The sequence below is a fragment of the Choristoneura fumiferana genome, chromosome 3 (genome assembly GCF_025370935.1).
Source record: "Choristoneura fumiferana chromosome 3, NRCan_CFum_1, whole genome shotgun sequence".
Taxonomy (NCBI): domain Eukaryota; kingdom Metazoa; phylum Arthropoda; class Insecta; order Lepidoptera; family Tortricidae; genus Choristoneura; species Choristoneura fumiferana.
The window spans coordinates 12,333,138-12,357,282 of record NC_133474.1 but is presented as its reverse complement, the minus strand read 5'-3'; the positions used below and the strand labels follow the sequence as shown (position 1 = coordinate 12,357,282).

The 24,145-nt window shown below is 39.4% G+C and overlaps 1 protein-coding gene across 6 annotated transcripts in view; it reads right to left on the bottom strand.

The window, feature by feature from the left end:
- Window positions 1–1,019: 1,019 nt before the first annotated feature.
- tai (basic helix-loop-helix family member taiman) overlaps window positions 1,020–24,145 on the bottom strand; it is an 87,600-nt gene continuing 64,474 nt past the window's right edge. For 4 of the 6 annotated variants that reach the window (XM_074085683.1, XM_074085681.1, XM_074085680.1 and 1 more), the window contains 17 exons: window positions 22,989–23,135; window positions 21,841–22,121; window positions 18,684–18,889; window positions 17,594–18,447; window positions 17,021–17,266; window positions 16,356–16,666; window positions 15,508–15,729; window positions 14,845–15,040; window positions 14,458–14,589; window positions 13,884–14,018; window positions 12,731–12,845; window positions 12,464–12,543; window positions 11,974–12,097; window positions 10,273–10,419; window positions 9,412–9,609; window positions 7,946–8,019; window positions 1,020–6,557 (listed from right to left, as the gene is read on the bottom strand). In XM_074085683.1, the coding sequence (XP_073941784.1) occupies window positions 6,417–6,557; window positions 7,946–8,019; window positions 9,412–9,609; window positions 10,273–10,419; window positions 11,974–12,097; window positions 12,464–12,543; window positions 12,731–12,845; window positions 13,884–14,018; window positions 14,458–14,589; window positions 14,845–15,040; window positions 15,508–15,729; window positions 16,356–16,666; window positions 17,021–17,266; window positions 17,594–18,447; window positions 18,684–18,889; window positions 21,841–22,121; window positions 22,989–23,135 (3,609 nt within the window). In that variant the 3' untranslated portion in view covers window positions 1,020–6,416. The remainder of the gene's footprint in view (window positions 6,558–7,945; window positions 8,020–9,411; window positions 9,610–10,272; window positions 10,420–11,973; window positions 12,098–12,463; window positions 12,544–12,730; window positions 12,846–13,883; window positions 14,019–14,457; window positions 14,590–14,844; window positions 15,041–15,507; window positions 15,730–16,355; window positions 16,667–17,020; window positions 17,267–17,593; window positions 18,448–18,683; window positions 18,890–21,840; window positions 22,122–22,988; window positions 23,136–24,145) is intronic. The other 2 variants (XM_074085679.1, XM_074085682.1) reach the window with 2 other exon arrangements.

Here is a 24,145-nt window from a genome sequence, read left to right as displayed (position 1 = left end):
ATGACTAGCCAGTTTAATACATCAGTGACTGTAGCTTTTGATTAAGTACATTGACTTAGAAGTTTGATTTTTTCACAGCTATCGGGACTATTGACCTGAGTTTAGGATTTAATTTCAACTAGATACCCCTCGCGTTTACGAGATAAAGGGTCTTGACAGACAAGCGGACGGACGGACAGCAAAGTGATCCTATAAGGGTTCAATTTTTTCCTCTTGAGGAACGGAACCCTAAAAAACATTTGTTCTGGCGCTTTTCAGATTACAACCTATTTACTTGAAAATATGGGGATGAAAGTTCTTACGGAATTCCAAACAAATTTACTATAAGTATATTTATCGGAACTCTGTGTAGCTAAAATGCCGTCTTAATTATAATCCTACCCTCCTCACTTACAATAAAGGACGTAAGGTGTCAAGAGTTCACTATGAAGAATGAGTCCTTTTGTGTTGGCAGGGTAGAATACACATCGTTTTGCTAAAATGTGGCTACCTACCCGCAAAATAATTATGTTTTACTAAAGAACATGGATGGATGGAAGAACAAAAAAAAATTTATATTCATAGCAATGTATTGAAATGGTTATTTCAGTAAACCGTAGAAGTTTCTATGTGCTATTATTGGCAGAATAGGTATCCTAAATACATTAAATACTTCCCAAAGTTACTATTCCACGCGGACGAAGTCGCGGGCAAAAGCTAGTATTATATATATATAGTAATACTAGATTTTGCCTAAGTGTGCTTTTTTTAGCCATAGAGTCAGTTTTTCCCGGACTTCTTATTTATATCATTGATATCATTGTATTTGTGTTCGTGGACCTTAAATTGTCAAATAAAAGTACAGGAGTAGAAAAACTTGAAGTCTACAAAGCTGTGATAGCTTTCATTTTAAATTTATTATACATAATACAACACCATGATTTTCTTTAAGGGATTCAGAGTTGATTTTGGAATTTAAAAAATTAAAAATTAGACGACAGCTAGCACTAGTGTTAAGTACGGAATAAAAACACAAAAAATCATTTAGATATTAATATATTTCGAATCTAAAATGTACAAAAAATACAACTTAAATTAATGTAATGTACTCATAATGCCTGATCTTTTGTCTTCAAGGAATACAATTATATTTTGAATGTTTTTATCTTTTAGACCGCACACGGCGGCGTTTTATTAATTGACAAAGTCTGAGAGAAAATATGACCTGGAACAAACTAGGTAGGCGCTAGGAACAAAATGAGCTCAAGCCACACTCATACACTATTAATTTCTGTTATTTTTATTTATTTATAATTTATATTCCTTTTAGCTTTAATCGTTATACCAAAAAATAATAAATTCGATTTTACTAATATCAGGGCGGTTGTGTAAAAGGCTTCAACGAGACATTGGATGTACCCATTTACAAACTGTACAGTTTAATTTGTATCATTTCCTAAAAATAAACATAACGACCTATTTTATTTAAATTTATTATTTAATCAACCATCACTTTATAACAACTTTGGTTGCGTATGCTAGTCGTAAAAATATATTTTAGCTATTTACAATATTATTAAAATACATACATACAATGCTTAGAAATGCACAGCAACACAAGAGGCCTTAGACTAACATCTGAAGAACTAAATAACACAGACTTAACGGTCACCCGCAAAAAAGACGATTGCCCGACTGGACTGGTTGTAATGTCGAAACGGTGTCGAAGCGAATAAAGTCATACATAATCGGTACTCCTGTACTTTCAAGTCAAGGAAAGCACGCGTGCGCAATAATCCTTTCTACGGCTAACCAACACCTTGAAATCACTTTGCGTATTCTTAGAAAAACATAATTAGCTTTTTACACTAACGTATATTAAACCTTTGACTTTATCCACAGTGTAAGGAACTAATTATCCATTGTTCGCAGACGACAGGCCAAGACAAGAGGCAAGATTTTATACAAAAAATAAAATCAATCTTGTACGGGATAACGTACCTCGTTGTGTTAGCAACTGTCATCCTTTTATCTATAAATATCTATCACGCGTGTGCAAACTTTTTAGTTTGTTTATAATTAATAGTTATACAAAATTCACAAGGTAAATAAACATTTTACATAAACGTAGTCAAAACCAGGCAACTAATTATGTTTTCCCCACGAAACAAAGATTCCCGTACTCATCAATGTTTCTGGTTCCAATATGCTAAGTGATTAAATATGGGTCTTTGCCACAGAGTAAATTATTTGCGGTAACGTTTTTTCTTTCTATGATGTCATTGACTTACAAACCGAATTAAGTTTTTCTGATTATTTGGATGGACAATTTGGACCCTATTAATTGCATAGACAGATAGATAGATTTACTCTGTGGTAATAGAGGCATATCTCTAGGATAAATTGAGAAATGTTCAATTTTTCATTTAAAACATTTAGACATTTTTGTGAAATACTTTACACGTAATCTTATATGTCCATAAAACAATTAACATATTACAATACAAACGATAAACAGGTATACCCAAAAAATGGTCATGAATAGAATTATTTTGATAAACAAAATAAATAAAGGAGCATAAACTAGAAGAACTGTACCACAATTTCTTTCAAATTTTTAAGTAGACATGAAGGATTTGTACACTTTGATGAAATAGTGAAGTCATCCCAAAACATCAAGACAATTACCATTCTAACACTGCTTACACGAGTTGCGTACGAGTAATAGTTAGCATCATTATCTTAAAGCCCATTTAAATATTAAAATCTTTGTTTACCAAAATACATTATTTATGTTAGAAGAATATGTTTTCGATGACATTTGGGGACTGTGAGTTATGCGCAAAAATGTAATATATACCCATTGCTATCAAAATAGCTCTAAATTCAACAAAATCTTGAAGTATTCTATTAGTTATATTTTTAAAGCAAAATAACGAATTTTACATAGAAGCAAAACTTTTTACACCCGTCTCAATATTTGACGTATTAGAGAATTTGGCGTAAGGTCGTTTTAGACTATAATGTCTTATTTGAAAACTGCTAGTTTTATTATCACAAAATGTATCAATAATATTTGAAATCGTTGCATTTATTCAATAATTGATAAAGCAATCGCTGTAAATACTCTTAAGTAAAATAATAATAATAGACAGCGTCGCTTATTAGCTTCGTCTCGATTATATTTTAACTCGGCAGACCAATTTTTTATGACTACCTCCTTATTTTTCTGCAAGCTTTTATTATTTTATTAACGTTAAAATCATTGAAACGTTTTCAATTATCAAATGCAAGCCATCATAATTTAAGTGACGTTTATAAACATACTGATACAAGATCATACTAGTCTAAGCTCAAGGCTACGAAAAAACATTATCATGCTTTAAGGCGACAAGTAGCGCTAGTATTTTTGGTAATTACTTGTGAAGGTTTTTGAATCCCCCTGAACATTAATTACATTTTGTATTTTTAAACTGAAAATTAGGCGATAACTATTGGGATGATTAGTCTCCTTAAGGCGGCTCAATATAATTAAACTTGTATTTTATACAAGGAAGTAATTTATTTATGTCTCTAATCAATATCAAAATTATCATTTTTATTTGCGGCTTAGAAAAAATATTTTTATTATATTTTTGTTCCAGGCACCTATGTTATACGTGTATTTCCTGCATCTATTTATTTACATTGCTTGCGGTTCAATATCAATTGCTTGGTTGACTCTGATGTATGGACGTGTCTTCGCGTAATTTATGAGACATATGGAGTATTTACTATGTTAGCATAAATCTGCAAAAAATATAACTTTACTGTACAATATTTGCTTCATGACGTAAATAAGTGACGGCATTTTATACTGTTTCTAGCGATCCCAATAAGTTCTTATTTCAATATGTACATAAATGTATGCGAAATCATCTCGACTTATCCTCAACTATTATTTTTAAATGTTGTCACTTTAAAAGGCCATCGCTTGCTTGTACTTTGTTGGATTGGTGATATTCTATCTGACATTTCATTCCCCCTTAAAATAAATGGAATGAATAGAAATATTGCTATATTCTTTTGTTTATTACATACATCAAATCTTATCTAATTCATTTATGAAGAAATAAAATATTAATCACTCAAAGTGTCAGTTGTTCATGTTGTAACAGACTAGCTTGTACCGTGAAGCTGCTGCATTGCGATGAGATGAGCAATGTCAACCTAGTAGATGTGCAGTTTCCCCAACACACGTAATTAGGTACATTTTTAAACAAATTTGGTCAGTAGTCTAAATTTTCAAACTATGGTACTTTTTAATGGTAGAAAAATATTCTTATTCTATACGTATTTTACTCGTGTCGGTTGGGATATTTTCTACAGACTATTTGTACGTTACTCATTAGTTAGGTAATATCGTAAAACATCGCAATTCAGTTTCCGCTGTGAGTCTACGTACGTACTACTTATTTCTGTGTTGCATCGTGAAAGTCAATCCGCAAAGAATAATGTTAAAATTGAATGCGATTGATATATTGGTACCCCGAGTCTAGTTAAGTACATTTCTAATTTTTATTCGTTTGATTTATTGTCATTCGCTAATGTTGCTCGTGATTGTAGACGTGAGCTCGCCAGTACCGCGCTGCTCGAGCGAGGACGCGGCTCGTAGGCTCGGGCAGCGAGCTGGGAGTCTATGAGATAGCGCTTTAAACCTGTTGCATGGTCCCGAGTGCTCGAGTTTGTGAAACACGCCTGTACAATATTTAATTACAATATCTTAAAATTCAAAATGTTACATTTTAAAGATACTACTTCAGATAGTTCGTTTCGTTATTTTCCATTTTATCGTTACGTGGTATGGATCCTTAAATATTATTTTCACAATTGAAAATTAACTTACTTCTTGGTATGGTAGCAAGAAACCGTTCCCTATCTTAAACACTTCTAAAAATTTTGTGCATAAATTTAGTATCTATTATGTAGATGACATGAAACATTGACGTCGTTCACATTCTCACACCTTGTACACCGCATAGGCTAGATTAATGTTAGATGTGTAGCACGATCTATTTAGAGTATTGTGGCATACCATCCAGAAATATACTTTCTCAATCGTCTGTTTGATTTGGATTTACTAGCGCTTCGACTCCGTCGTTAAATAACACTATCGCGATATTTAAAAATGTAGACTTTAGATCTTGCATTTAACGGGGGCTAACAGTAATTTTAGAAAATCTTATTATAATAAATATGCACAAGACTACCAACCAATATATTAAAAATCATTATCAAAGTTATAAGTCAGAATAATTGTCAAATTATAAATTAAGCAATGATAAAGAAAACAATGTCCGTGAATTACATAAATATCAGCACATGAAACACAATGAATGATAAAAATATTTACATTAAAGCAACGTAATTACATATAATTAATTTAACAACACAGTATTTACACGTCATTACTAATTATTATTCTTTGTTTTCACTTGATGTCTCATGAATACAGAGTGAGTTTTTGAACACGAGGTTTAGTGCGCCGGAAACGAAGCACTTGAGCACTAGTCGGCGAAGAACCCGTTTTCATGACTTATACTTCCAACAATTTAACTCCCTCCACATAAAACCCACGTGAGATTATATCTATCGATTTAGAAATATTTGTAATTGCTACTTAATGGAGCTTGTTGCGTCTTATGCGGTTGGAGTGAAATTGTGTTGGGTCACATGTCACATGTCACGTATCCATACCAACATGTAAACAGGGGTTCGACTTCTTTGAAACATATTATTATAAATGGAGTGCTAGAATTTGGTGTGATGAAGTGTTCCCAGTCCTAAAACTCATTCTGTTGTCTCTAAATATACTATAATACAAATTACTTTGTCATAACAGGTAACATCTGACTTTCATACTATATTATGTAACGTTTACAACGTCAAAATATGTTTAAATCTATTCCATATTGCACAGTACATTTCTATTGTACATCATGGGTTTATTAGGTGCACGAATCAAAATATTTCCATAACACGGGAAGCTACCATTAGAAATTGGTTTCGAACTTAAAAAAATCTCGTTCGAACAAAAATATACCAATAGAAATGTAAAGATCAATCTTAAACAACGTTCTCAAAGAACTTAAGACAAAATATTTCATCAACAAAACGATTTTTACAACTCCGCAATATAACTAGCACTACTAAACTACATATCGACATAGTTATAAGATGCTTTATAAATACGTGAACTATAATTATTCTCGCGAATCGAATCGCGAGGTTTACAGCCGTAGAGGTACCACGTAGACCGTAACAGGGAACGACGACGTTCGTTACGATGGAATTTAAGTATCGTCGATTATTGTCCACCCGGAGGGTCGATAAAGTAATAAATGCAAAGTTCAGCGAGTGTCAGAGCGAGAGGGCGTACGATAGACGGGTCGCTGCGGTCACTGCGACAATAGCTTCTGCAGCAGCGAGGCCTTAGCCGCCGCCGCCGCCGCCGCCGCCGCGCCCGCGCGCCCACCCGGCGCCGTCGAGTCACCGCCCGCCGCCGATGCCGCCTCCGCCGAGCCCGCCTCCGTAGTATTCTGTGCCCATCAATTGATACAGCTTAATACCATAATACATTAAGTCAAATCTCGGACGTAACATGCCAAGTCCAACTGACGTTTTCATAAACACAGTAATATCGAGACAGACGTAGAAACAAGAGTTTGTGAGTACACATGATAATGTTTGGTGTCGCAAATGATTTCTGTTTAATATTAGTAAGAAAATGAAACTAGCACGCGTCGTAATGGAGTTTCCATTTGAATAATTATTAATAAAGAGCAAGACCTAGTCATACTAATAAAGAGGTCCGTTTTTAAACATACATATTACATATTTTGCATATTTTACGTGAAACGTGCCGACTGCCATTACATTACCTATATTAAAGCTTCTATATAAGTAATTAGAATCCAACATTCTAATTGATCTACTAAATAACATTAAAAAAAATAAAGAAAGGTATGGAAAAGCATTATTTCCAAAAGGACAGGAATATCTAACTGATTCAAAAACAGTATGCAATAACTTTCGTAGTTATGACGTCAGATCTCTTTTATCTTTATACTGGTTTCACTACAATAGCCTCATAGACATGTCATATATTTAATGCCCATGATATTTAACAAATTAAGTTTAAAATAATACAAAAGAAATACCAATTGCAACAAAGAAACTTTAGTTTGTCGATATTAAGTATTGAAAGCGTTGGAATTCAAAAATACTTCGGCTATCTAGTAATAATGACGATATTTAAAAGTTATGTAATTTAATCATGCACTTTTAACAACTTACACTACTGAACTCATTAAATTAAGGACTCGAATGGTATAGAAAAAGAACATCTCAAAGCAAACAAAGAAGCACTTATCTATTTATTGCAAAACATTATACCTACAGTCGGCTTGCAACGATACACAACCCTCACCAAACTTTCAGTTTTGCGCATGCCACGTGCCCCATTTGATCGACAAAAAGCAATAAATCCTAATTCAAAGATCTTTAAGCAAATTTAAAAACAGGTTTGAAATTTTAAAGAAAAAAAACCTCAAGTATTAGAAGATTTGTCACTATAACAAGAGACATATTCGGCTAATTATGGACAACACATCACAAAAGCGTAATTTAGTAATTTCAGAAATGTACCAATGTGACGTTTACTGACTTTCGACGGACTTAGGAAATCATTGACCGCGATTGATTAAACAACATAATAACGCAACCATTCTTTTCAGTTTTCAAATTAAAAATTTGGCACATTTCTTTAATTCAGCTTCTAAGTTCAAAATGATTGAATCGACACGACAACACACGCTGCAGAGCAGACTCAATACGTTATACTCATTTAAGTCTACAAAAATAATGAAAATCGATACAGAGGGAGTGACTAGATGGTTTGGTCTCGCATATCGTTTCCCAATCTTACCGGGGTGCTCTGTTGCGACTCCCACGAGTTAGCGGCCGCCGGGGCCGCTCGGCCCCCCACTGTACTGCCGCCACCTACGTACGTACACACGCATACATTGCCTGTGAATACTCCCGATTCACACGAATTACGCGCGCGAATGTCAACATTAGTCAAATTTGATGATATACCAAATATTGACAATTTGTATGTTTATATAGCCTGTTATGTCAGGTGCATCAGAGCTTGTACACGGAACCTTCAAGCGAACGTTAAAAGATGTATTTAGTGCAAAGTGGTACCGTTACGGTAAATAATTACATTCAGCTATTTTATCACACTGATACACATAAATTTCATCCTGATTGACACTTAAATACCACTGAGATTGTATCATGACATATTTACGTGACATACAGCAAATATCCTTGTCAAAATTCATGCAACACTCATCCATGTGTACATGTAACAATCGTGAACATAGCAGAGCCCGTATTCGACCCGACATAGTGTTTGAATGCAATGGGCGACAGGTTAGTTCTTTTACGAAAATCCTAAATGGATTACGACGGGTCGCATACACGTTCCGATTAAAGTATTAGCACATTTAAAATGCCCAGTGTCTGAAACTTTTATTTTATTTATATATTTATTATTCAGAAACCAGACATCAGGTCAGTTGTATGAAGCACTGCGTACGTAATAATATTTTTGGAGATAAATAAACAGGTCATTGAAACCTAACAAATCAACATCCACGGCATGTTTTGTCAGCTCCAAATGAACATATTTAGGACCGATAAATCTTTGTTCATCGGTCATCCTTTTAAAAGTAGATTTGTGCCGAACACGTGTCGACGCAAGACCGCTTAAATTCTCGCAAATCGATACCTTAAAGTGTGCTTTTCGTATAACACATAAAGCTCAAAATACAATACCAATTTTTAAACTCTTAAGCAAGTATAATACGCATTAACACATTTTGCCTGCAAGGTCGGATAGAACTTTAGGTTGACAAATGTTCACTGTTTCAGATCGTAAGAAGAAGTTAGGAGGCAGATTTGATAAAGAAAATCGGCGCGTACACACTTGCACAGTATGGTGTGTGAATGATCTCTTTGTGACATTAACTAAATTGACCAATTGCAACTCCTGTAAATTAAATTAAGGTACACACGCCCCTAATACACATCCGAAAAATGCACAGTAATTACTACTACGTCGCGCTGCTACCACATCTGAGAGCTGGCGACAACACTGCCGAGTTTGGCAGTCGACCAATCAATGTCTGTCTGGCATATATCGCTCAACACACGTCGGGCGCGCGTCGTGTTCCCAGTTGTGAACGCAGTTAATAAGATTTAGATATAGATGCAGAGCCAGCATGGCTCGCGCAATGGGAGACTGAGTTAATATAATGCGGCAGACATACATCGTGCCGACAAGAGAGTGTTGACGGTAGCAGAGGACAGTTAGGGGTGACTCACCACTAGGCGTATTCATATCGAAGGTCATGAGAGGGTCGAGGTCCTGGTGCGCGACGTGCAGGTCGGGGCGGGCGGAGCGCGCGCCCACGACGGCGCGCAGCTCGTTGCGCACGTACTCGGACGTGCCGCCCGCGCCCCCCGCGCCGCCCGCACCCCCCGCGCCGCCCGCGCCCACCACGCCGCCGCCGTTGCCCGCGCCTACGGCACATAATACATTCATTGTCAACGTAAAGCTTTTAACGTTTTATGCTTCTTGTTTACAAGGTACATAGAAAGCAATATTTTACTGTCCGAAAATAAACACGTTACGGGCGTAATTTTAAACGGTTTTATACACATTACCGGTCAAATTATCCACGTTATTGCAATATTCATGTTCTGTAACAGACTGATCCAAATTGAAAGAACCAATAAATAAACTATGAAGAAAGTTTACATTACTGTAGAAGCGAAGTTGGTTGAAGCGCAAAATGCATTATTAAATTAAGTATCATGCAGAGTGAAAGTTAGAAAAATAACTAATACAATATCTCATTCTCTATGTCAACGTTTACTAATTTTCAGGGTGTTATCACACCAACCCGATAGATTTAGACTTAATCGATCGATCGATTGAAAATATGTAGATCAGTAACTACTATCGGGTGGATGCAGCGTAGTCCCCTCTACCTACTCGTACCTTACCTTACACTATCTGAATAACCAATTTCAAGTAGTCTGAATAAAGTTACAACAATTAGTACTCATTAAAAAAGTTGTATTTTTTTTTTAGTTTTGATAAGTGTATCTGTATGTCGGAAGTGTCAGGTTTATAGTATGATTCATATTGCAGGTGTTCTGTACCGGAGGTGGGGTACTCACATGACAGCACCTGGTCATGCGGCGAGGGATGGTTTTGGTGCGGCGTATGCGGCGCGTGCGAGGCGTGCGGCGCATGCGGCGTGCGGCGCGCGTGCGCGTACTCGCCGCAGTAGGCCGCCCGCGCGCCTTCGTCGTAGTAGCCGCCCACTGCCACACACCCGCGTTAGTACTTCGCCCACGCGTTAACCCTCGGACCTACCTAATTTGAAGCTTGGCGCCGACGGTTACGGAGGACCGCTTATGCGCCGTGCATAATGCAGAGAGCAATGTGTGCTTCTCAGATGTGATCTCCTGCGTCGTTCTGATTACTGATGCTGACGTTTGCGAAATTATTCTAAAATTACTCACGATGCGGTATCGGATAACTATTCATCAGTATCATAAAATTACAGCGATTAGTTCAGCTCAAACACATGCGAGACTAAAGTAAATAAATCGATGTAACGATTTAACGCAAAATGTGTCGCTCGGTCGTGACTGATCCGGCTCACGCTGAATTCAAAACACTACGTTATCACCTTTTTACGTAACGCGATGAAAAAAAAAAGAAATGCGGTTCAATCAAGCAGAACTACCTCACCTTTAATATTATTTACTTACTCAAATAAATCGAGTAAAATTATGAAGCAATAAACATGCAATTAATTTATATCGAGGATTGAGCGCCGGGTCCCCGAACCGGTAGGAACTAATCTATTTCTACAGGACATGCTTAAGAAAGTCGTATTCGGGAAACGCATGCTTCGAATCAATAAAAAAACGACCGACAAGATCTAGGCTATATTCTACCTAAGAGGGTTTAGTTTAGAAGCATACCAATACATAATATGGAACCATTGGATCAGACTGAACATTAAAATTAGTTACAATCATTTTAGTTCTAATTAAAATTCTTCATATATATAGCACATACATACCTCAAACCTTTAAGTGTTAAAGAGGATCAGTGATCATAAGAAGTTTCATTTCTACAAATTGCGTTGGCAATATTTTAAACGCATGTAAAACTAAGCAAAAATTGTTTCGTTCTGGACCAAAAATAACAAAATACGGTCAGATTCAGTGACAATTTCACTTATTTCGTTTCAGCATCAGTCTAAAACGATCCTACTTTTAACAGCCACGCGTCATGAAAAAAATCTTCATTGAATAATGGGTCGGTGCTCAAATGTATCCTTCTCATTCTGAGAGGAGGCCTGGGCCCTGTAATGGGACGCATATAGGCCGAGATCATCGAGATAATGATAATGCTTAAGTTGTCTGGGGAAATAACGCCTCACTTGCGGTTTATTTTTCTTGCAACTTATTGCTTCAAGACGAAATAATTTATTTTGAAAATTATGGCTGTTGGTCAAGATCAAAACTGTAACAAACACTCCAGTGGACAACATTTATCTATAATTTTGTGTAATTTATTGAATCAGGCGTTACTTTGCGGAGGTCCATATCAATGAACTAAAAGAATTTTGCGGGGTGAGCAAGGAAATTCTTTTAGTTCATTTTATAATTTTGTGCGCGATCCGTTAACTTTGGTGCTTCTCATAACCTCGTCTGATGCGAAAAAGATGCACGGAAACACAAGACGAAACCATAACATCATAGTGACCTAACAGGTTCTAACAAAAGATGGTCGTCTCGCGGGCATATTATAACCACGAGTAATTAAGCTGTACGCTATATTTAGTTAGATTAGATATTTACCTAGTTGCGGGCGCGGAGGGCGGTGGTAGGGCGCGCGCTGCGAGAGCGGCGTGTGCAGCGCGGCGGGCGCGTGCGCGGCGTGCGCGTGACCGTGCGCGTGCGCGTGCGCGTAGCCGCCCGAGCCCTGCGCACGACACACCATTTGAATAATCACAAGTCAATCCTCACACCTGTCATCCTGGTACTAAATACGTCAATGTTTTTGTTTTTCAAACGTATTCAGTATAGGAGTGACACGTGTCAGGATTGACTTCTTACCGGCGGACTACTAATAACAGACCTACTAGCTCACCTAAACTTTATTTAATCTGGACCTTCTAGGGTTTCTATTTACTATATGTAAAATGTATTATATCGATTATATGATTATAAATCGTCCGTGAAAATGTAATGCATACTCAAACGGCACATTAAGTTTCAATATCCAAATAATTCAATTTGAAATTATTTGTAACAAACATCATAAAATCACAATGGTACTTCTACTCACGCTTAGTTGTCGACTCAACATCGGGTTTTGCTGCGTCGACGTTATTTTATTTGTACCATAATTTGACCCCATTTGTTGATCTGAAATTAAAACAAAGTGACATTAAAATAGATAACGAAACGCTGTACTGCCTCATTTATTTTGTTCAATGGACGGAAAGGTCCAGAGTTGTGTACAGTATTTTCCAGGGGGGTACTTGGTTGTTTTTTTTTTTTTTTTTTTTTTTTAATTTGTTGTTAATGTGATATTAAGCTTAAGTGCACTCACTACTAGGGTGGATGTAGTGGTGATAGTCGGTGCGTTGCAACGCCACGTTAGGCGGCGTCGCAGACACCAGTGCGTTGATTGTCGAGCCCAGGTCCGCTTGTGGTTGCTCGGCCGCCTGTAACAAGTGTTTGGTCAGCTGTTTAGTACTATAATAGTAGATTATTGTCGTGGCCTGGAAGTAGGCAATTGCTGGCTGGGTATGAGTATTAAACGGACGAGGAGCTTGCGAGTCTGTTTAACTAATACGAAGCCAGCAATTGCTATTCCAGCCGAGACTAATATAAAGCTTTTCTCAAAAATGGTGAATAATTCTGAAATAGAATAAACTTTTTCTCAAAATATATTATAAAATTTAATTTTATTCCAATATTTTTCTTATGCTTTCCCGCCTTTTTTCATCAAAAATAAACTGCAGGTGTATTTTTCCACCGAAAACACCACAAGCTATTTCAGACCCAATAGAAAAAGTCCGGAGTTCCAACAAAATACCTGATACCGGCCATTAGACTTGGCTGTATACGACTTGTGCCAACATTTCCATGGCCTTTTTAACTTAAAAAAAAATGTGACTGATTGCAGGCGCGCTAATTCATTATTGTCGAGCTAGCGCGCCTGCAATCTTTTTTTTAATTTTTCGCTGACCATAAACTATGCACTTCACCTTCTGATATGTAAAGAATAAAGTCAACTTTTACGGACAGTTTTGAGAAAAAGCTCTTAAAACTACTGCATAGTTTAGAACGTAATAGAAGTCACACAACCTCTACCCTAACATTAAACAAAAAAAACTTTTATATTTTGTATAAAAAATCAACGCGAGAGTAGAATATTACTTTTAAATTATGACTTCTTAAAGTTTTCCCAGGTATACCTGTAACTGATGAAACCTCTGGAATCATTTTTTGTGTTTTTTTTTTCAGTTTTTGAGACAAGGCAATTGGTAAATGTTCATTTATATTAATTTCTACCGATTGAAGCGCATTAAAAATTTGTTGATTTCCCAAAATGATTCTTATCTTGCAAGAATTTACTTCCCTTTTATAAATCATGAAAATCAATTCGATCTGCCCTATGGTTTCGATGTTCTTCATATTGGCCCAGTAAAAAATTCCTCTATAATATTAATATTATTAAGATTAGGGTAGGCACTCACCTCACGCGACACGAGCATCTGCTGCGAGCGCTGTAAGTCGAGCAGGCGCGCGCGCTGCTCGACGACGCGCGCACGCGCGGGGTCAACGCCGCTCGTACTGTACAGTGCGCCGCTCCCGCCACCCATGCTTGGAGGCTGCCAAATGTAATTGAATACAATCTAGATTTTGAGTTATTTCATCGGACTTTCGATGGTGGCTGATCATGTTCAGAAAATTTGCAACTAACAACTAGTTTAAATTTTTTATGACGATATAGATAGGTACTTAGAACGAGGAGTGAGAGCGAGGTATAAGAATGAGGGTCGACGACATAGCCAAGCAAATTAGCTCGTTGTAGTAGCAAGGGGCAGGTCTTATAGTACAGAGACCAGATGACCGTTGGGGCTGAAAAGATCTCGAATGGAGACCGCGAATTGACAAGCGCAGCGTAGGACGCCCACCAACGAGATAGACGGTTGACCTTGTTAATGCCGCGGGGTTCATGGTGGATGCAGGCTGCTGCTGTCTATGGGGGTGGCCTATGTCCAACAGTGGACCACCTACGCACGGCTGAAATGATGATGAGATACTTACCATGTTTTGTACGGAATATACAGGTGGTGGGCCGGGACTCGTCGATACCGGGCTTTTAGTCGCCGTTTCACAGAGCATAAGACTTTGCCTTATCGCGTTTATGTGTATATCACGGTTAGTATTTTTCATAACCTGAAACACGAACAATACTATTATTCAGGTATTAAACTTCTTCCATCTACAAGTCCATAGAGCAATAATACTATAGAGCGAAAAAAGGTTTGTACGGAGAAGAAGAAAGAGAACTCATTAAGTACCCAAAACAATATAACGGCGAATTCTTGAAATATGAACATCAAAAATGTTACCGGTATTAAATTAAGTTGTACGAATGTAAAGTTTCGTTTACTCAAGTCGTTTGAGCGTGTGCATGTGAATGTGCCTTACCGAGAAGTCCTGCTTAAGTTGGCAGGTCTCTAGGTCAAGTAGCACGCTGACCTCGTTCGAGCCGCGTTCCGCGTCCGGCATGTTTTCTATCACTGCATCCAAAATGTCTGAAAGCGTCTTGTCGCTGCTCGGCACCTCACCATCGCCGCCTTGGCTACTCTGACTGCCCTGACCAGCTTGACTGCGTGACTGATCTCTGTAACAAAAGCGATACACTTTCATCTTTATCTTAACAGAAAAGATCTATCTTATTCCTAAACCTTCTCCTTAATAGCAAAACTGGTGATATTTGGCCATCTGGTCAAAGACGCTACCAGAGGCTTGAGACGGCTTTTGTTGAGTCTGAAGGACATAAGGCATAAGGCTTAAATTTCAATATTTAACTTTTGAGTCGAGTGGCCGTCGAGTTGTTTAGTGTGCGAAGACCTTAACGGCTGCGTGCCAGAAAAAATTAAATGTAGGTTTTGATACTGCCGAACTGAGTTTAAATACTAAGTCGACGTAAACATAACCATAGCTCCACACTTCTCGCGAAGTTTTCGACGAAGTACTCGGGAAGATGACCGAGGTACCGACCGAGTTGACGAAGTGCCTCTCCACACTATTGTATTCGCCTGATGTCGTTCAATTTAGCGAGCAGTGTGGAGCCAGGGTAATACTGACTGGTGCGGCTGCGGTTGCGGCTGCGGCGTGTACACGTGGTGCGGCGAGGCGGCGTAGTGCAGCGGCGAGGGCGGCGGGTTGGGCGCGGGCGGGTAGGCGCCGCGCGCGCCGCCCTGCAGCACCAGTTGCAAGTGACTCTGCATCGCGCCGCCGCCGCCGCCGCCGCCGCACTCCAGCCCCGAGCCCGACGACGCGCCGCCGTTCACACCGCTCGGTCGACTGCTGGTAATTACCACGCTTTATTAGCTCCGCGCATACTTGACAATCAGTAAGGGTTTGAGAGAATGGTCATGTTTTCGCAAGCGAGTTTCTAAGAAACCAACAGATTTTGATAGATGAGAGTTTATGCTAACTACTAGCTGTTGCCCAAAGAATTCGTTTATGGGAACTAGGGAATTTTCAGAGATAAAAACTACGGTTTAACCGTGAAGAGGTAAGAGAAAGATGAACAGACAGAGTTGCTTTCGCATTTATAATATTAATATGTTTGGGCTCGACTTCTGAGAATCGACTCAGTCCATCTTCAATTGCAAGAAAATATCACGAACAACTAGGGATAGGAAGTTAAAGAGGAATTTCAAATGAAACGCGTTAAAAGTCGATGAAAAAATAGCAATTCGTGTAAGAACGGTCATTCAAATTGATTCTTGCGCCAAAATAGAACCTTATCGTGATAAATAATTTTATTTTTATAAAATTGGCTGACTGTGCACTTACAGCAAATCTAAAATAAAATAAAATATCGCTCTCGTTTTACCAAATGGGACTACCGTGTTAAGTTTTATTACATGTTTTTCTTTACTCGCTATTATTTTAATAATTAGTTCGTTTAAGTGTGACCAACGTACTGCGAAGAAAGCATGTTGGAGAGCGTAGCGAGATGCCGCTGCTGCTGCTGTTGTTGTTGTTGTTGTTGTTGTTGTTGTGGCTGCGCCTGCGCCTGCGGGTGCGCGGGCGGCGGCGCGCGCGGCCGCGACGCCGCGTACGGCCGCAGGCTGGGGTTGGGCAGCGGCAGCGGCGTCGTCGGCGTGGTCTGCTGCCGCGCCAGCAGAGACACCAGGATCTGGTTCTTGGCGCACAGCGGGCTCATGCCGGCGCCGCTGGTCGACGGCGACGTCGCCGACGACGAACACGTGCCCGTCGCCGCGCTCGAACTCACCTGATGTCACAAGTTACGGTTACGCGAACTGACTTTACTCGCATCGACATTATCGCATTCACCGCTGGCTGCGAGGACTGACTCACGACTTGAGCTCGCCGCGTTATAAGATTTCGAGACAAGTAAAACTGCAGGGCCCTGTTTCTCAAAGCATATTAGTCTAATAATATTAGTGTTTTGTCTCATAAATTGTATGAAAAAATGAGACAACACGCTAATATTATTAGACTAATATACTTCGAGAAATTGGGCCCAGCAAGCGGTACTACAATGATGTAAATTTCCATAGTGACAAAGTATACATAACTATAACAATTTTGATAGCAAACTCAAATAGCATTTCTATTCAATTACCTGCTGAATTTCAGGTGTCGCCCTTTTAACATTACTAGTGGAGCAGCCTTTGGACTCTTCAGGGTATTTGCGTTTGTTTCCCTGGAAATAATGGTCACGGTCGGAGTCGTGAGATCGACCGTTATTGGAGGGCCCGTTGCTGGTGGATAGCAGCTGAGACAGCACGCTCGGCTGCGACGACCCCCGCCCGCTGTCTTGACTATTCCTTCTGTTATCTTCAGCATCATCATCCGATTTATTCAGTATCTACAAAAAAATAACGGTATGATAAAATGGCGCATTTGTATATTTAAATTTCCTTTTTTTTTCCTCAACACGAGTTGTAACGAAAGAAGTAAATATTGAATAACTAGCCGTTACCCGCGACTCCAACCGCGTAGAATTCGGTTTTGACTGCCCCGCGGGAACTAAGTTATTTTCCGGGATAAAAACTATCCTATGTCCTTCGCCAGGATGCAAATTATCTTTATACCGAATTTCATCAAAATCAGTTTGGCGGTTTAGACGTGATGGAGTAACAAACAAACAGACTTACAAACTTTCGCATTTATAATATTAGTAGGATTTGCTTACCCTTGATAAAATATCCGAATTGTTATGATGCATGGGCTGGAGCGAGTGCAGCGTGGTGGGCGGCAGCGCGTGCGCGTGCGAGGAGTGCGAGTGCGAGGAGTGCGCGCCAAGCTGGTTGAGGGCGGGGCGCGCGGGGTGGTGCGGCGAGAGCGCGGCCGGCGTGTGCGGCGTCAGCGGCGTGTGCGGCGCCGACGTCTCGCTGCTGGTAGCCTCCTCGTCTTCCTGCTTGAGCAGCACCTTCAGCAGCCGGTTGTTAGAGTCAGCATCCTGCTGCGGCTTGGACGCGGTCAGCAGCGTGCGCAGGCGTTCGTCCCCGGGCGCCAGCTGCGGCGGCGCGTCGCCCGGCGTGGCGGGCGTGCGCGGCGTGCTCGGCCCCTCGGACATGCTGTCTTTGGTCTCCTTCGACTCGTCGCCGGACATCTCGCTGATCTGGAAGTTGGACACGGTCCACGGGTCGAGGTCGAAGTCGTTCATGGAGATGAGGTCGGCGGGGCTCATGGCGGCGCGAAAGGCGGCGTCACCGTTGGAGAGCGAGGGCAGCAGCGGCTGCATCGGCGCGCGCGGCGGCGGCGCGACGCCCGCCTCCAGCAGCGCCTCGTCGTCGAGCACGATGTGCGTCGACATGATGAAGTCGAAGTCCCCGGCGGTGGGGTCCGTGCGGAACAGCCTTGTCTGCGCGATCACGCGCAGCGGCCGGTCCAGTAGGCGTAGCCGGAAAGGTTCGCTGACAGCGGGTGGCGCGGTCAGACCCGAGGCGCTCTTGAGGTGCGCGGCCACGCGAACACGGTCACTACTATCGACAAGTTCTAGGTAACGACTACCCACTAAGTTCTCCGCTCCACTTAAATCACAATCTGAAAAAAATAAATCCTGTTATATAAGACAATGTCTGTTATGTGTAATCAGATATAGTTAACAGCATCATCCATATTTTCATATGAAGAGACATCCGCTCTCTAAGAAGCTTGAATGTCCCATGACCTTCTTCAGCTTCATAGGACGATAAACTTACTTTTCATTTTTCATTCATCTCAGCCTATACCTATACGTCCCACTGCTAGGCACAGGCCTCTCAAAAACTTAAACTTACTTAAAATATTGAAATTGCAGTCCAATCGGAAGACGATTTGATCGGTGTGGGAGGCGGGATGGGGCGGACCGCCGTCGCGGGGCAGAGGCGCGGGGAGCAGTGCGGCCGACGCGTCCTCGCAGCGCCGGATGACGCACATGACGGAGCCGGCCGCCTCTGCCGATGAGCCGCGCACCGGCGCACAGTGGATCACTGCCTCCACGTATCTGGACAAACAACCACATCCTCAAAGACCTCACCACCATAACCTCAGCCAATTTATTCATCCCGGTCCTCACTGACAGAGTTGCTAGTCGACCAAATGACATAGCTGCCTTCCGAAAACGTTCGGAATCTATTTGGAGGCATATCAAATGGTCTCGCTTTAAAATGCCACCTTGAGGCAAAGTTACACAAGTGAGCTTTCATGTGACAGCTGTACGACACCGTCAACAACGCATCAGAGGCCTTGGCACCATGGATTTGTGTCTCCACTATACAGCATTGGGACATACAAAGACATGGTTTTTGTAATCAAGTTGAACTTGAATTCGTTTGTGCTATTCCTATTATAAATTTTGTACGGAGGGAAAGCGGAAAATAAGTCCATAAAAAATAATCAACATGATCGCAACTGAAATACTTTGAGTAGCAAGATAATTGATTTCTACATTTTAAATGTGTTTAAAATATAAGAATTTCTTTTTAGTGAATCAATTTCGACAAAGACGCGCAAAATAGCAAGTCATGTTGGTGAACCATATCTGATAATAGCGAAGTAGTTCGATGTTCGAATTTTGTCTACGAATGACGTCAATTTAAAGTGACGCGATATTTGTATTTGCTCTCAGGCTTGTCACCAGCAGGATAATAATAACAATTTGATCCACGTGATTAATACTCCTGGTGAGCATGCACTGTCGATTAATATCGTTCAATAGAATGGTTCGATAAAATATTTGATACAACTGAGACTCAAAATAAACAAGTCATTGTTTAAAAACTGTTGCGAATGGTTGTGCAAGCGTTTTTAAAAGCGAAGCCGAGCCGAACAACCACTCTTGTTACGCATTTAGAAAATTGCGATAAAACTAGTAACCGCGCCTAATGACAAATCGCCGTTGGCAATTCTGTAAAAAATAAATAAATGGCGTCTTTCAATGTCTTTGCACGACACTGCTGACTACTATACTTATTATAGTAAACCTATTAGTATATAAAAAAATGGTCAAGTGCGAGTCGGACTCGTACATGAAGGGTTCCGTAAATAGTTCAGTACAATTTTTTTTTATTCTTCTAATATAAGTTTTTTTTTGCTCACTGTACTTTATGCCCCCTGGTTACCAAAGTACTCGTCAGGACGACAAACGAGTCCAAACTCGATGCGGTCGTGTCGTTTATCACAGAGTTCATATGGTCACCCGGTAGCTTTATCATCAAATCAACTCCATGTTATATAATATTGCAAATAATATTGCATTGTCATCGGATTTATATATGGGTGTAAATTTTCAGCTCAATCGGTTGAAGATATCCACTTCAAATTTGAGTTGAAAGATTCCACCCGAGCAAACATATAGTTACATTACACTGCAAATAAATATAATGCTTTTAATAAGTTTTTCTTAAAAAAATCATTTTCAATACAAGCTTTTTTTGCCGAATGTACTTTTTGTTGACTGTACTTGCACTGTCGTCTAAACTACATATCTGTACCAAATTTCAAGTCGGTACTATTAACTATTGAGGAGTTCCCTCCTGCAGAGACGATCCTGGCAAGACCACCAAGATGTCACTACCAGATTATTGTATTTTCACCAAATTTACATAAGTATGCAAAATTTCAAGTCGATCGGACCACTGGAAGTGGGTCAAATTTAGCTTGCAAGATTTGAGCAAAACAAACAATAAATAAATAAATAAACAAACAGGGCAAGCTAAAGAAAAGCTTCAAAAATATCGCCGAAATTTAAGCACTTGTGCAAGTATTTCGAATAAAAAACCATTTGTATTCTCATCCTCTTAGGTTCTTCTGGCTGTTTGCTTCTGAAGCCATTGCCCGCAAGTTGCCGCGCGCGGCTAAATAAATATATGTATCTGTCAACTCTGTTCATTCGCGGGAAATTCGGCGGACTTCGTATGTTGTGTAATTAAATAATAAGAAGCTCGACTAGTGTGAATAAATTTTAAACTGTAGGTATTATAAACCTTGTAAATAGTGTTAAATACTTAGTATGTTTTTTTAGTGTAAAAAACAATAGGTAAACAGTGATTAATACAGTGTGGATTTGGCGAGCGCTTTATCACAATTTGCTTCATTGAGATTTGTGGTTCATAAATTGCTTTATTAATTTTGCACAAAAACGAATAAACCACACAATAAGACGACAGTGACTATATTATACTATCGAAGCTTTTATAAAACATAATTAAAATCGCAAACTTAAAGGTAAATATTCAAACGCCTTAGCAACGGCTAATAACGCCTAGCAACCAAAAAACGCTGAAAAACACACGTTTCTTGTATGACGACCCCCTTTCATTTGTAACTTTATTTTATTTTTAGTATTTGTTGTTATAGCGGCCACAGTAATACATAATCTGTGAAAATTTCAAGTGTCTAACTTTTACGGCTTCAGAGATAGAGCCCTGTGACAGACGGACAGACAGACAGACAGACAGCGGAGTCTCAGTAATAGGGTCCCGTTGGGTACGGAACCCTAAAAAAGGTCTATTGGTTTTTGTTTACTTTCGAAGATTTTATTTATGAGTAACTAAATAAACAAACACAGGAACCGGACCGAAAATCATTTCTATTAGGTAACTAAGGACCATGATGAATCGTTAAAAAAAGTAAAATAAATATTTTAAAATATTTTTCGTTTTGTAATTACTTGTGTATTTATTTATAAATAACCATCTGTTCTCAACAATACTAAAAAGTAATCGACCCGTTATCGCTCTATCGACAGGAGCATCTATAACACAATGAAATTACAAAATCGTATTCGATAAAACATGATAGCACCATGCAACTCAATCAACGATGTAGTCAGCCGGAGCGTTGATCTTGATACGACACTATTATTCACGATACATGTGCTGCTGTAAATAATAATAATGTAGGTCAATTTATTGAAGGAAAAAATGGTCGTGGATTGAAGTTAAGGACACTTACTTTGCGTCGTCAGTCCCATTAGAATTGGCGATAGCTAGTCGGGCTTGAATGGCTTGAAATTTGTCGGTGTCGCCCGTGGCCCAGCCGAAATTTTTTATGTTCCTCAATAAGGGCTTTATTTTTGCATGATCTCTATCATGCAATATTGAGAAGATAGACTTTAACTCGGTTCGGTCCTGCAGTATGATATCTTTAATATTTTCGGTAACACATATGATTTGGCCTTCTGAATTAATTTCTAATAAAACCCAACCGAGACTGTTCGTGTAGTGTTTCAGAGCCTGAAACAAAAAATATTGATTTGTCAGATATTCATTGCTTAGATACTTATCTGCTAACATCAAATTTAAATAGATTATTACAGGAATACGTGCTTCCAAACGCTTCTTATAGCCTAGTCATTCTTAAATGAAGATGAAAAATAAAGCATAACTTCGATAAATGTATTCATGGCGTAAAGCGTCAACTAGGCTAAACAAATTAATTACAATTTTAAAATTCCGGGCACACAATCATAATCACCCATATTGTCGCATAGTCGCAATTCAGGGAGAGCATATTCAAAGTTTATACAGCCTTTGTCGCATCTTTCTTGTATTTTTTATTTTATTTATAATATTTATGAATGACGCTCTTTTGTCTGGAAAAGGAGAATAACCCAGAAAACCAAACCCGCGATAAACTGCCAAAGTTACATACTTCTTAAATATTTCTGCTCAACAGCCACATTGATTTGATTATCTTCATGACAAATTTCATCATAGTCGGTTCAGAACCTATAAGAGTAAAAGCATAACAAACAAACTCACTTCCGCATTTATAATATCAGTAAGGGTGCCTGGTATGAAAATACATACTGATAGCATACTATAGCAATAGGTACGCTGTGCATTGCCACTAAACATGTATTTTCACCAGAGCACAGCAAGGTACCTAAAGTCTAAGCTAATAAACAATCAACCATTGCCATCACTTCTTACCTACCCACAAAGCCCGGCCATCTACATTATAGTCAATAAATTCTGAAATTAGCTTAGTTTTGGTTTGGAAGTAAGAGAAAGAGAGATTATTATGCTCATTGACTCGGCAGGTGTACTCTTGAAGCTATAGGGATGTGTCTATGGGTAGGAGTAGTATTGATGTGGTACCTCAATGAGTGTGGTGGTCTCAGAATAGTGTAGGCCGGGCGGCAGCGGCTGCGGCTGCGTGGAACTGACCTCGCCGGCCTGCACGGGCTCGGGGCGCGCGCGCAGCGGGCACTCGCCCGAACACTCGCGGCGCCGCTTTAGCACCTCCTGCCGAAGGATAAGTTAAAGTTAAGTACCATTCAAGTTTCGCCACTTTTACCCATAAAAACTAACACACTCTTAATCAAGCCATTTATGAGAACAGACACATAAACAAATCAGCCACAGCAGAGTATTTGAAGGAGAATGGACTAAACAATTCATCAAGCTTCACAATCCCAAATTTTTTCCCACAACGCTAATTCTACTCCAGAATGGTACGTGAAACGGTTGAAAAATAAAATAGTACAAGAATTTAAAGATGATGAATTGAAAAGCGGAAAATGTTGAAATCCAGATAAATGTTCAGAGAAAACGTCAGAAATTGTCAATGTTGTCTAATGTGTGATTGGTTGCCACAACAAAAACAAGATCCAGTATTGGTAGTTGTAAAATACTCGCAATCTCTTCAGTCTACTCTTGAACACGATCGCTTCAATGTGGCCGAAAATTTCAGGTAGTATTAGCAATATCAGCTCATTTATTAACTGATAAATAAATTCATGACACCTTTGCTATGTTGTGATAAAGTTCAAGGATGGTCAGTTAAGTTTGTTGGCAACTGTACTGTACAACACAGGCGCAGACGTTATGTTGCCGCTAAACCGCTCTGTCAAGAAGCAGCATGTACGCCTGCGTGGTAGTTTATTCGTTTAGATAGCGTTACTTTTTGTAAAATTCGACTCGGTAGGTACAGACTCCCACTAGATAGAGATGTCGTGATCTTGGCTAAATTAAAGACCTATACCCTAAAACTATACGTTAATTACTCGTTTCACACCTATTTATACTTACTACGCTACCTTTTGTTCGAGTGTTTTCACTCAATCTAAGTGAATGGCCTTTACTGAGTTACTGTTTATTTTTCGCAGCAGTTTGGTTTACTTTTTGATCCCCGAAAGTTCAACCTGGGATAGTACTTTATAATAATCACTTCATAAAGTCAGAAATAGTCTCTTGTGCCGAAAAATTATTGCGAAAGCACGAGACGATACAAAAGTTTCCGACCTGTACAAAGT